Below are 15159 nucleotides of genomic sequence, written 5' to 3' on the forward strand. Positions count from 1 at the left end.
GAGAAGACAATGATTTCAGTCAGACAAGGTAGGGTCCTGTTCCTAATGGGGGTGGAGAGAAATTCTACTTACTTTTTATGAAACCATAAGAGTTACATTTGTCTTATTGTAGAGTGTCCAAATAACGAGCATTTCTGTCTCAACAATACAATCATAATGCAATTATTTCTTCATCAGCGATACATCAAAAGGTAAAAGTGCACTAAACTCAGAGGTAAAAAGTTTATAGGGTAAGCTTTAATGGTGTAGTACAGGCTTGGCTAACCTGTGGCACGCCAGGTGTTGTAAAACTACAAGTGCCAGCGTGCCCTTCCAGCAATAAGATGGGGCTTGTAGTTCCACAACACCTGGAGTGCCACAGGTTAGCCAAGCCTGGCGTAGTATATTAAGGTGGTTTTATTAGAAGAGTAAAGAGCATGTACATAGAAAGGTCTTAAAAGCAGCCTATCTGCCAATGGCAGTAGAAGTAGTCCACTCGTATGATCCATGGATAAGGCTTTAGGCTGCCACTAGAAGTCCGGATCCTTTAGAAATAATAGGAGGTAGCAGGCTAGACTACAACCACAGTGAAGCAAATACCCAGAATAACAGCACTCTTGACCCTACGCATTTCATCAGTACAGACCTCAACAGATAGATTCCATGTACATGTTCTTAGGTATATATAATAAGATATCATCAAGTATCATATCCAGGTATAAACACTACCCAGTGCATACAATACCAATAACGAGATAAGTATGAGTAATAAAAAGATTCCAATCATAATGGTCGCTGCTGGGGGAGGACATCTGCTGGTGGAGACATGGTACCCCTTGTTTGTGGATGCCCAAAACAAGGAGCAGATATCAAAGATGAGAAGTCTGCACAAGGTAACAGGAGTAACCATTAATGGAGAAAGGAACGATTAACAAACAAGTCCCAAACTCTGTTTCGACCTAATAAAACGGAAAACCTACTTGAACAGCTCACATCTCTACTGAGTAATAGGCACATGAAGCAGCGGTCTTGGGAGCAGCTAGGTTAGAGTGAATACAATTATTTTTCATGTGCTTGGTATATAATCAGGAGAAATGTGTCCTAATGTGAAGTCTTTATTGGATCAGAGCTGCCTGTGATGACTATGACCATTCCGGTGGTATGAAAATGGTAAAATATAAAAGGGAGGGGGGGGGCCTAAGTTGTGTACCGACGACTATAAGATTCAAATTTGGATAAATGAAGGGCCATATCTCTCCCACACCCAATTTTCAGTGGAGGGCTTGTTTCACAGTTGATTGCCTAATCCTGATGTAGTATATTAGATATGATCAGAAGAAATAATATTAAATGTACCCACCCATAAACTGGTTATTCTAGTCACACTAAAACTGTACTTCGATGCACCATCGCCTCAGTGCACTCTGCTATTATGGTACACACCCTCCATGGGTGCTTTACAGTCACTCACAGCTGCTTTTTCATTTAAAAAAAAAAAAAAAAAAAAAGGGGGGGGGGGGGGTAAGAGGTACAAGTGGAAATTTTTTTTTTAAAGCTTCCAGGCACAAGGAAGATAACACACTTAAGTATATTCGTTGCCTTGACAAACAGTGTGTGTTTAGTAAAAGATTTAGCAAATTATGCCATATAAAAAGGCTATAGCAGCACTTTCGCTTCCAATAAAAAAAACTACACTTATAACAATAAAGATGAATTGGTGACTAATGTTTCCCCTCTAGTGGTCATGAAACAGTTAATTTTATTTATTACTTTACAGTGAAACAGTTACTTTTACTTCAAGTTTCTAAATAATTGATTTTAAGAACAGTATTTTGTGTTCAAAACTTTGAAGTGATCTCCATCATATTGTTACCAAAGTATAATAAAAAGGGTTTCATATTTAAAAATGTCCATGATTCTAATTAATTACAAAACAAAAATACAAAATTACAGTTAACACGTTTAAAATAGACAAGATATATGTGAAGTGAAACTAATCAGCAGCTCAGGATCACAAATAATTCTCTACAGATTAATACACAATAGGGTTCACTTACTAGCTTTACACTTAGGTACAACATCTGCACTAAACCATAAGCAGACTCAAGTTTACCCTAAACTGAAGTTCACTGACAAAAGCAAACTGCTAATTAGGTGCAAAATTTGCACAACCAAAATATAAGGTTCGTAAAATGAATCGTATTGGTTAATGGCTCATGCGTTTGCTTTGGTTGACAAAGAAGGGCTATTGAAAGGTAATTTAGTAGCAGTATCCTAAACATATTATGTATCCTCATGATGATTAAAAACGGAGGGCAAAGATTTAGTTCTTAATTCAGTTGTGGAGGTGATCACATGATAACGAATCTATGGTCCAATTGGCTGAAGAAGTCCGCTTTACACAAATAGTCCTCTGTTCCTCCACCTCACCAAAGCAGATACCATCTTCCCAAAAGTGTAGCGATCATAAGGGGGACACCGGTGGTCCTCATTCCCTGTTCAGTAGCGCTTGCAAGATGGCAAAGGTGGGTTCAGACAGACCCCCCCCATGGCCGATATTACGCAGGGACACGGATTCCAAAATATTTTCTCAATTGCTCCAGAAACACAAAGGTCAGAACAGTGTGTGGTACAAGTCTGATGCCAGCTGGAACAAGACCCTGGGACAAAATATGAGGAGTTTAGAAAGCAACAAAAACATAGGCACTATACACAATATACTATAGTACAGGTGCCAATATATAAACATAGAACTGTGTTTAAGCAACTTAATTTAGACCACACCTTCCAAAGCTTTCCCAACCCCATAATCACCTTATAGAATGCCAGTGGTCCCAGTTTTGCTGTCTCCATGGCACAATGTGCTACTCCCTAGCACAGAGGATGTAAGACGTACAGGTTATAACAACGTGACAAAGCAGATGTACAAAGCAGCACGTACACAGAGCCAATGCTTACCTTGTACTCCCCCTTGGAATTCATGAGTCGTGTTTTCAGGACATCCAGTGGCTGACAAAGGAATGTAGCACAACCACCCTACAGGGGAGAATGATTACAACATACTACATCAACAGCTTCTAGTCATGTTATTGCATCCAGTTTAAGCAGATTCTTCTAACACAATACAAAATACATATAGACATGTGATCTATTTTTGGATAAGGTAGGTGGTTAACTGTGGTTAAAATATACTATCAAACATGCAAAGTCATGCCAGCCCTTGATAAGCTGTAGGAGGAGACACATGGTGATCATTTCTGCATGTAGGACATACTCACCAAACTAGTGATTCCTTTTATCTTTTCAGGACGACTGATCCCATATATGTATATATATTTGTTTAAATTTTACATTTTTCTTTATTATAAAATTAACTTACCGCAATGGAGCTGGCTAAAAAGTGTGTGAAAATGTTATCAGACAGATAACCTGTGGTCAAAACCAGCTGCTTTGCCTGATCGTAACATGCCAGCTGTGGGACAAGAAGGTAAAGAATCGTTAAGCAGATTGAGGCATGGGCCAGCGACATGCAAACGAGAACAAAGTATCAATCACAACGAGTGCTAATAAATCGCGAAATAGAACTTGGATAGCACGTAGTGTGCTCGTCATCACCTACTGCAGCAATAAGGGGACAGACAGGAAGTCAGCTTAGAGAGGAGATCTCAGAGATGTCATTAAAATAATATTACAACTCAAGGAGAGGCGCAATTGTGTTGGTGGACTCACCTGTCCCACAGTTACTAGCGCTCCTCGGCTGGATGCCATGGTGGCCCCCGAGAAAAGCTTCCTGAATCCCTCTAAATAACAATAGTAATAAGTATTTCACATTCACAACATGGCAAATATTCAGTCTCCACCACCGTCACACCATGATTACCTTCTTGCATGACTCGGTACATGCCGTCTATGGCGTGAGCATAGCTGGAGAAACAGAAAGATGAAGAAATAATGGCGCCATACTAAGCATGTATACCAAGAAAAACACATACTCCTTTCTAGGTGTCATTTTATGGGGTTATTGGTGTATAATGCACGACCCAAGCTGTTGTGTATAGGCAACCAGAATACATAGAGGCCCTACACAATGTCTAGACATGCAGGTTCTGTGGATAGTAACCACAAAATGTAGTTTCACAATGGTCTTACTTGCGTCTCAGATGTGCTGGCAATTTCATATCATTCTGCATTCTGGGGAAAAAAAAAAAAATGAAATATATGGTAGAACAACACACTAATAAAATAATACACACATTGGAATTGGCTAGTGAATTAAAACTTGTAGCAGCATTAGTCAGTGGTGCAGCAAACTTCAATATAAAAGTGTTTTCATTGACAGCAAACCACAAATTGAAAATAATAAACACCTAGACTATTCAGGGCACTGCCTCTTCTTCAGCCCTATCTAACACATATGCAGCAAATCTGCTCAGAACTCTAGTAGGTCTGGCCCTCACAGGACTCTTGTCTCTTAGCTCCAGGTCTCTACTAGAACTCTGCTGTCTCTCTCCAGACCTGCATAGTGCTCACTTGGCCCTCAGCTCTCCAATCTCCCATGCAGGTCTGTACTAAGCCATCTGCCTGGGCTCTATCCTAGGGTGCTTGCCTGGTCCGTGACGTTCTCTTCTGGGACACACATAGGTGTGGTCACACCTTATCTTCCTAAGACTGGACAGGTGGTTAATTAGCGCTACCTATCCTGTTATCACAACACACATTTTTTCATAACTTTTAGCCTTTAATTCAAACATTTAGGAAACCTGTGCCAGGAACAATCATACTCCCTCTTCTGGTCATGTATGGTACTACAAGCTAACAGCAGTCTGGACACACAGCACTTACAACCTCTTGAAATACCTTTTTATTGTTTGTAGAACAACTGTACTCCTCAAATATAGGACACTTGAATGCTCAGATGGATTCATTAGCAAATTCTCAGTAGTGGGCATTTTGTTGGCATCTGCCCCCCAAAAAAATGACACTTTTCTAGGAGCCCTAAACTAAGGGTTACAACAAAAGGGAAATTCAAATGACCTTCTTTAAACAGGCAACTAGTAATTGCTCCTACAGTGGCACAGTAGTTTCAATACTAGCTCAGGTTGTAGGGAGATCTATGGCAGTATTAAAGTGTGTGATAAGAGGGTGACCCTATCCATTTTTCATTGTCTACATGTCCCTATTTCCCCAGTTTTTAACTGGACGTGCATAGAACAACCTGTAGCCAATCAGATCATCAGAATTTCTCAGCTGTACAGTATTGCTAGAGATGAGTGAGCTGATCATCAGGCAGAGGCTGACAGGACTCCCTGTGTAAGGAAGTGCAGGGCTGTACGTGAGGAGGGCAGTGTCGTGATGTGGGAAGAGAATAGTGAAATGCGGGAGGCCACAGACAGTCAGTAGTGATACAAGACTCCTGCCAAATGATGCAGGAAAACTGATGTGTTCAAGGAGCCTACATGAAACATCCATCTTGTTATATAATAATAATTTATATATAGGCAATTATAAAGGGAGGGAGACACTCACCTGACATTAACCATGTCTGCTGGGGTCCCCACAAACCCCCCTGTAAAACCTAAAAACAAAAACAGAAACAAAACATAACTAAGTACAGACCAGATTTCAGCCCCTCTCCACATATAATTATTCTGAGACAAGACAGCTGCCAAATGCGACACTGAACAATGTTGACAAGCCCCAAAAGGCGGTATCCTAGGAATAGCCTGCAATGTAGGACCCAGCTATAGTCATGTATCAGATGCAGGTATAACAACTACAACCATATTCTAATTCTATAAAATTCAACTTCTTTAATTCCCATATTCCAGACTGTATATGCAAGAAAATAAAAATAAATAAATTTGGGGGGTGTATTGCAGATAAACCTCTTGTCCTATCCTATGTTTAAGGAGTCCTTTGTCTATGGCCACCCACCTCCACTGTGGTGCAGAGGAGACATTGAGTTTAAACTAAATGGCCCATAGACTCACTACGCCAATATGCCTGCTCCCCATAGTCTGCTCTGCCAACAGGCATTCCTGCACTTGGTGTCACACATCATACACTTTGAACTGACAGGACAGGCAATCTATTCTTGCTGCAAGTAAACTTGTTGTCACTGAGTACATGGTGACCTGCCAGGGGGGAGGTCTGTAACAAGCAGAGATTGGAGAGGAAGCAGATTCTCTGAAAAGGCCACAAACTATTTACAGGCACTGAAAGATTACAGTCAACAGAAGCAGGTTGTAACCCTTACACTGAATGTCCAAGGTAGGGAGTTTAAACCTGATAAAATGCTTTTAAGGCATAAATGTGAGCGACAATATTTTAGAAATACAGATTGCCTCTTTAAAAGGTGAGGGAAAGACCATGTAACATTGTAACGGTCTACTGTTGTCATCCAGCATCTCCCACACCAGGAATGCACACAAGAGAAATATCTACACTTTCTATAACTAGCTAGAGGAGCAGAGGATTTAGGACACTAAGTCCTGCGTCATCCTACGTACAGTATGTAAGGCAGTTCATATATAGATAGGATAATGAGACAGATAGAAGCTTCAAATGCAACAAGCAGACAACTCTAAAGAGCCATGTTCATCATGCTGTATAAAATAAAACAAAATTTAAGTTTGCAATGTATTTCATTTAAAAAAAAAAAAAAAAACACAAGCAAATGTATACTCCTCATTATACAGGCACCCAATTCAAATTTCGGCCAACAAAATCTAGCATTTCTGTCAATTTTTTTGTGCAAAGAACAGATACCACACACCGATGTGCTAAAATGAGGTATAATATTTAATCGTATAGGTAGGGCCAACCTTTATTTAATATCAGAATTAAGGAATGAATTTGGCAGAAGGCTAAAACTAGATTCCAGATGAAACCCAAAATATGGGTTTCGTGCATCCTTACTGTTCCAATAACAAAACCACTTCATATACAACTCTGCTTCAGTACAAACAGCATGCAGTAGAAGTACACTTATCCATTACCAGAACACCACCCATAACATGAAAACATGTAGCATCGCTGGAACGTCATCATAAGCGCCTGTCTTTCCCTCTTCTTCACACATCAGATAACTCAATACTAATACAATTAACAGACTCTGTATAAGTGTGTGAGAACTGTATAGCATGGCGCTGGCGAGATGTGATGCTTGGATTGCAAGACGACTCTTGGCACGCTAACTGCAAGACGTATGCTGCCCTGCTACCATTCATGTGAAAGGCAGAGTGTGTCATTTGGGACATTCTGGCTCCTATCACAGAACACCAGCTCAGTAAACTCTTACATTGTTTATTTGTTTTTTAAACCATGCAAAAACAGCATTCATTAAACATTACTCATTTATTACATTTATCTTGTGCATATTATCTCAACAAAAACTCATTACAATTATTAATAGTGTATTAATCCTAGCATTTAGATAAGAGTAAATGCTAAAGGCAGAAATAGTTTGTAGGTTATACCAATGAACAATGAGCGGCATAGAGGTTAACGGTCAGTCACTAATTCTGTAATTCTACAAAAAAAAAACAAACCCAAGACAATGAATCTATCCAATTACAACTCAATGTGTAAACCTTCGGTATACCAGAGATATCTAGCGACATTGTGCAATTCAACCTGCATGATTCTGTGTTGCATCAAGTTTTATATGTTTTATTTGTAATAAAAATACTTGAAATTAGTATTAGATATTATAGAGACGTGAGATTACGTGATATTTTGTTGACCAACTAGAGCCATCAGAGGCATTTTGCGAATCATCCACAAAAAAGGAACATAAAAGTGCAATTGTGCGTTTGGAGGTTTCAGGGTGGTCATTATAAAGACCTTTAATTATATCAACAAAACTAATTTATATAACGACGACACTACTTGCATATATAATAATTTATTCTATGCAAAACATTCAAACATGAATATTAAATATGCAGTGGGGGATTTGTGCTGCAGATAGAAATTAAAAACAAAACAAAGACCATATACTAATGAAACAACATTAGTCTGCTGGATCGAAGAATTGTTCAAGATGCCTATGTTCTTATACAAAAAAAAAAAAAAAGACTTCCTCCCCCCCATACTGGCGTTTGATTGATTATGATTGGTTGACCCCCGGCTTGTTCATTGGTCAGAACCCTTGATGATACAGCCTAGATAGATGTGAAACAAGTGTGGAGAACTGATGAGGTCACGGTTGTGATGTAAAGGAATGATGTACAGCAATGCTCTGCTGCCAGTGTCTTCAGTGGTCTCTCTTACTGGACCTCAGCTGACTACAACAGTGTATTGGTCTCATTAGTTTTGAATACTACAACAACATTTGTTCAAGCAGGAGGTTAATGTCTCCGCAGCACAAACAAGTTCATCCCATATGGTGGGCTGAAGATTTTTTTACACATAAAAAAAAAAGTTACGTAGAATAATTAGCTCTGTCAAATAGAAACAAATTATATTGTCCCACCACAGTCCAATAGTCTGTATGTGTATTAGAATTTCTTGAAATAATCATCTGTGTACTTTTCTTTCAGATGGATGGGAATCCACATATATCTTGGAAAATTCAGAAATGTCATATAGTGCAGTACATTTCGTATAATATGCACCCTCAGTGTGACTTGTGAACGATAAATGGGAACCTAATCAAGTGATTGTGTTTATTTTTTCCCCCTTTTGAAACAAAAAAAGATTCCAGAGCAGTTGTGAGTTTCTTCTACCAAAAACGCCCCCTAAGTTAATGCACTTGCTCTCCCCCCACGGACATCAGCTACGTCAAAGTACGTAATTTGCACAAACCAGGGCTCCTTACCAGAATGGAGTTTTGGATTGCATAAAATATGGGGATATTCTACACTCCCTATTCACCTTAAAAGACTATATACTAGTCGAAACGCGTTGGTTTGACAATGGGGTATGCAGAAATCCACCAGAAAATAAGCGTCATCAAACAGGAGAGGAACAACACTTGGTAGTCCGGAGCCTCTGGTTTTCCATCTTATGTGATCCAAAACTGTAAATTCTGGTAGAAAGAGAACTGCATTATCCTATTGTGGGCAGGTTTTTGTTTTTTTATTTATCCATTATGTTTTATATATTGTATGTGTACCTAAATACACACATTATAAAGAAGATATTATGCCAGATCTTTCTTCTTTTCCCATGTGTACCTGGATTTATGGGGAGATGACGTATTATATTCTGAAGATCGATAATGTAGTAACCGTCGTTTGTGCAAATGACAAACCACAGCTGATCTCCCTGCGGAGTTTTTGAGGGTGCATATTATACAACAGGCACTGCACTATATGACATTTCTGATTTATCCAAGAATTAAGTGAATTCCCATCCATCTGAAAGGAAACAAAACAGGATTATTTCAAAAGATTCTTCTACACATATAAACTATTGTACTGTAGTAAGATTATATAATTTCTGTGTTTTTGTGTATACAACAGCGCTAACTGTTCTCCATTACTTTTCTATGTATATGCTTTGATTGGAGTGACACTTTTATATGTGGAATTGAGCTGCAAGTGCAGGAGCGCTGGTTAGCTTATTTTGTCAGTTTAGTTAAATTGTAGTGTGGACACAGTAGTTTCACAGAAATCAAGAACTATGGTATCATTGTCTCTTTAGTATTTAATTTAAAGAGTATATTAGTACTAAAAATGCTATTCTTTTTACGTTGATGGTGCAAATAGGAAAAATTCAAAGTCTTATAAAATATTAATTGTTTTATCTTTATATAATTCTGTCGAAGCATTTTGAATGTGATTGTTACGACTGCATTTCAATGTTATTTATAGCGCTAAACACGTTACGACCTTATTTGATGAAGTGTCACTGACAACGACAGGACACTGACTGACCCTTATTATGTTGGAATTATAACTCTTTGCTTCAGTTAACGGTTTATTTTACATTAAAAACTCCATGATCAACCTCTTGTGAGGGCTCATTGAGAAGAAAGTCTTGCAAGAGTTTCCAAAATAAGAATCCTAAAATTAATAAATACAATACTGACACCTAACTTTTGGGACTAAATTCTCGGTAGGTCAATTGATGCTCATCTTCCCCGACTCCTTAAAACTTCCTGCTGGATTTGACAGGCTGTCTATATTAGTCTGTACCCCTAGTTTATATATTGTATATACCTAATGATTTTTTTCTATTTGCATAAAATACAGCAAGACACGTGAGACAATCTTTTCTCCCAATTTGCCTGCAGATACGGGGCCAACACAGTCATTTGCCCAAAAGATTTACAGGTGATTAGTTTATTTATGGGCATGTGCTTAAACCCAATACTCAAATGACCAGACTGGCATATGTGTTATACTGGTTCGTTCTGATTGAATACCTGTGTTTGGATCATTTATCTGCCCATTAACACCTTGCATACACAGAATATAATTATTAATGACAATTACAATTAGTAAATGTTAACCTATCTTGATGGTATGCATCTTTTAAATGTACTCCTGCATAATGATCTGTTCATTTAGTTTGGGATTTTGCTGTAATAATGTTACTGTGGTAATGGATTAGTTTCTAATCCTTTCCTTGTGTCTTATGCATTATAGTTATTAATCCTAACACTTCCTATAATCACATGTACAAAGTAGAAACAAACACTGATATGACGTTACAGTGACACCTGCAGGCACCAGGGAGATAAACACAACCTACAGAAGAAAACGCTATGTTCTGTTTCCCTTGTGTGAATAAAGTTACAATGTTCAATTTTGTAATTATTCTTTAGTTATACTCAGCAGCGCATTATTAAGGCACATCCGTGCTCGTTACAAGAGAAGCTTACAAATTAATGTCACTAGTACAGACACACAAGCATATATCGTACACAGTCCCCACACAGGGACAGGAAGGTACTTTTATGCCAGGTGCACACAAGGTATAATAAAACCCTAGTAAACACTTTATTGGAATACATTAGCAACATTCAGTGGCTTCAGTTCTATAAATACATCAAACTATAACTAGGGAAAGAAAATACAGGTAAGGTGAAAAGAAAATTAGAGAAATGTGTATAAAGAACTTTCTGTAGTATATTTTCAATTTATAATAGACTTTTAGAATTAAATTATCCTATAGTGAACTTGTGTGTGATCTTAGGTTTAAATAAATAAATAGGATAACATGACAGAACTTCTAGACCTGCTGGTATATAGCCTCCTTAACAATCATCGTTGTATATTTTCATTCACAAGACACATTAGACCAGGCCTGTCCAACCTGCGGCCCTCCAGGTGTTGTGAAACTACAAGCCCCAGCATGCTTTGCCGGTAGACAACCAGTTGATAGCTGGAAGGGCATGCTGGGACTTGTAGTTTCACAACATTTGGAAGGCCGCAGGTTGGACAGGGCTGCATTAGACAATTACACAAGGTATCATGACAATTAAACAATGTACTATGACAATTACACAATGTACCATGCACTCCGGCTTATTAGTAGTGTATTCTAAGCCCTAAAATAGCAATCTCACATTTACACATCAGTGCCCAAAATAAAGAAATATTGAGGAGCAGAAATGACAATGCATGTTTCACTGTATAACTTTTTCAAGCATACATACCAGGGTAAAATCTGTCAAAAGCCAATTAACTTACCCGTATGGTTTTAACCCATAGCATGAAACCAGAGCGGCTAGAGAAAACCTACGCAGGCATTGAGAGAGTGTGCGAGTACAAACCCCACAGAGCCAAATCCCCAGACCTCCGAGGCAATAAAGACAACCAATGTGCCAACGGTTTACACAAGAGATTAAACTGTGGTATCTTACCACCGAATGCTCCAAGGAGCACCTTCTGGTAAAATGGGAGAGGAGCGTTGTTGTCCTGGGCCAGACGATCGCGAACGGTCTCATAGATTGCAAAGCGGGTTAAGGAGTATGTGATCTACAGGTGCAGGAAGGAAGGGAAAAGCAGTGAAACAACATTTAATGGGGATCTACCACTGCAGAAATGTGGTGTAGGTCATACAAAGCCAGCAAGCGAAACAGTTACCAGGAATAAAATCTAAAAGACAATATAGAAGCTATAGGAAGCTGTACTAAGCATTTACAATTATGCACTCCACACAAATAATGAGGCTAACAATAGGCACTATAAACACTTCTGTTCTGGGAGAACAAGACAGCCTTCCTGGGAACGTCAACTAATAAAAAAGCAATAAGAACATGTTCCAGCACGTCTAACTTATATGTATATTTCTACTACATATTGGCACTGGCTGGGTTTAAGAAAGCCTGTGTTAAAGAACTACATTTATTTTATATCACTGTCATGTAAACGGATCTGGAAAGATTGTTGGATGTTCAAGTCCAGAGCTACAAATGCAAAAATTAAAGAAAAAGACCAGTGTACCATTTATTAGTGTTAAAGCAGCAATTCCATGAAAAAAAATTAGATGTGTTTTTCTAACACTGTAGCAGCCTATAAGGAAAAAGTTAGCATTTACCAGTATTCCTTAGTTTGATTCTTCATGCTGCTCTAAATGATTTATAATTCTATATAGTGTCATGGACTACCATGAAAACTAGTGTCACATGATGTAGTGAGCAGAGAGGCTTTGGAACGCCCCTCTGAGCTCTGTGTTCTGTGAAACTATTTCCCTTACTTAACCTGACATTTAAAACAAAAACCTTATGTGGAATTGCGGCTTCTGAGTGCACCCATCACATACACACAGTGTGCTTTGTATATTCTTTGAATTCACTAGGAACATTTAAATGAACTTGGCTGCTAGTGAATGAATAAGCTTCATAGTCATGTACGTTTTATAAATCTATGAGCTTAAAGGGTCACGCAGCCAGTTGAATGCCTTAGTTTGGATGTAATCTTAGTTTGTGTCGGAATGAGAACGTGTTCTGTTACATTTATGAAAAACAATGCAAAGAAAAAATGGTAGTTATGCCCAAAAAAATTATCTGCCACAGTTCAGAAAATTATATTAAACATCTTGCCATGGGTAATTCCACCCCCTGCACCAGTTTACATTGACCGATAGGAGATATCCCGACCTGGAACATGGATTTTCCTAGACTTTGGACTGAAGCTCCAACTGGTTTATAGGAATTAGTTAGAAATGTATTGATTGTTGGTTTCTAGTTAATAGCAATTACAGCGCTACAATGCATGCTTGTATATTTTCTGCTCTGGAAAGGAAGATTGAAATCCAGCTGCAGTAATAACAGGTGCAGCATGCAGGAGTTGTCACATTTCTCCAACACATTGTAACTTATCCCATGAAACTCACCTGTCTGAACAGTGATGCACTCAGACCATTATACAGTGCAAAAAAGCCATCATTCTTAATGACTGTAATAGCCATACCAGTCATTCTCATCTTCACCTCCTGCTGAGTCTGCAGATGCACCTAGACAATAGGAAAGATGGAGTCATGTGACAAAGACAGAATGCCAGGAGAGATTGCATTGTAATGCTGAAGAAATAACCCAAAGGTCATTATGTCTCAAGCACTGAGCAGTTTCTGCTTATTGCACACCAGGCCACAGCCCCCTGCCAAAGGTCTGTGTGTCACTTCTACCTCTACAACTATATATATATATATACACACGCACACAACAGTTTAAGCACACACACACTGACTGCTGCCCTTAATTTCAAAGTCATTCATTGGATGCCAGAAAAATGACAGGTGCTGTCAGACTGACAGGGCTGCTTCAAATTACACTCATTGCTCATTCAGATCTATACACCTTTCCTGTCAAACACATAAAAAGCACATTAAAAATAAATCAACTTAGAGCCATTCTTGCCATTGCATTATACAATTGAAACATGCCACTTCGAGTGCACCACAACCTATTTATCATCCATTAAGGTACACTACATGTACAATGGACTAATCGTATTAAACAAACTATAACATGTCTAAAAGCAAATTCATTTTCATGCACGTTATCCGAGAACATGTGTGTGAAGTAGCCTTCACAGAGAAAATTCTTTATTATACTCGTTATGTAGTAAATGCACAATGTACAGATTCATACACTTACTAGCACAGACGTAAGTCATTACATGCAATAATTGGACAGCGCATGAGCCACAATATAAGCCAGAACTATACTCCTTTCATCCAGACAGCAGACATACTATATCATGTACACAGAGCCATACATAGCATACTAAACCATATGTACACACAGGATGCCATGAGTTCTAGTATCACATATAATAAATCCACATACATACAGGATCACAATATATGGACCTTCACACATATGTTGTATGTTGCATGCTGTATAATCACACTACACAGCCTGCAGCTGTCATACATGAAGAGTGTCTAGCTATGCTGCACACATGTATGGAAGGACAATCATACATGCTGTATAATCACACTGCACAGCCTGTAGCTGTCATACATGAAGAGTATAGCCATGCTGCACACATGTATGGAAGGACCATCATACATGCTGTATAATCACACTGCACAGCCTGCAGCTGTCATACATGAAGAGTGTCTAGCCATGCTGCACACATGTATGGAAGGACCATCATACATGCTGTATAATCACACTACACAGCCTGTAGCTGTCATACATGAAGAGTGTCTAGCCATGCTGCACACATGTATGGAAGGACCATCATACATGCTGTATAATCACACTGCACAGCCTGTAGCTGTCATACATGAAGAGTATAGCCATGCTGCACACATGTATGGAAGGACCATCATACATGCTGTATAATCACACTGCACAGCCTGCAGCTGTCATACATGAAGAGTATAGCCATGCTGCACACATGTATGGAAGGACCATCATACATGCTGTATAATCACACTACACAGCCTGCGGCTGTCATACATGAAGAGTGTCTAGCCATGCTGCACACATGTATGGAAGGACCATCATACATGCTGTATAATCACACTGCACAGCCTGTAGCTGTCATACATGAAGAGTATAGCCATGTTGCACACATGTATGGAAGGACAGTTCATACATTGAAACTTACCTTCAGCAGGTCCAGCGGGTGAGTGCAGCATGCCGCCCCGCAGGAGGCCAGACCCCCGAAGTACCAGCGGGACACCCGCCGCTCTGCCATCTCTTGCTCTTCTCACCCGGATCGGGGCGCTCTGGACAGTCCAAGGGCCAGGGGCGGAGCTTCAGCTGGAGAG

General features: G+C 39.1%; 1 protein-coding gene across 1 annotated transcript; it reads right to left on the reverse strand.

The window, feature by feature from the left end:
* Nucleotides 1–1715: 1715 nt before the first annotated feature.
* SLC25A10 (solute carrier family 25 member 10) lies at nucleotides 1716–15157 on the reverse strand. The gene is made up of 11 exons (XM_075216817.1): nucleotides 14997–15157; nucleotides 13270–13389; nucleotides 11795–11909; nucleotides 5506–5554; nucleotides 4129–4170; nucleotides 3860–3903; nucleotides 3709–3779; nucleotides 3359–3451; nucleotides 2938–3015; nucleotides 2794–2850; nucleotides 1716–2639 (listed from the first exon to the last, which is right to left on the reverse strand). Exons 1-11 carry the CDS (start codon nucleotides 15084–15086, stop codon nucleotides 2538–2540), a joined length of 861 nt encoding a protein of 286 aa, XP_075072918.1. The 5' UTR covers nucleotides 15087–15157; the 3' UTR covers nucleotides 1716–2537.
* Nucleotides 15158–15159: the final 2 nt, after the last annotated feature.

The sequence above is a fragment of the Mixophyes fleayi genome, chromosome 6 (assembly GCF_038048845.1).
Source record: "Mixophyes fleayi isolate aMixFle1 chromosome 6, aMixFle1.hap1, whole genome shotgun sequence".
In the NCBI taxonomy this organism is placed as follows: Eukaryota; Metazoa; Chordata; class Amphibia; order Anura; family Limnodynastidae; genus Mixophyes; species Mixophyes fleayi.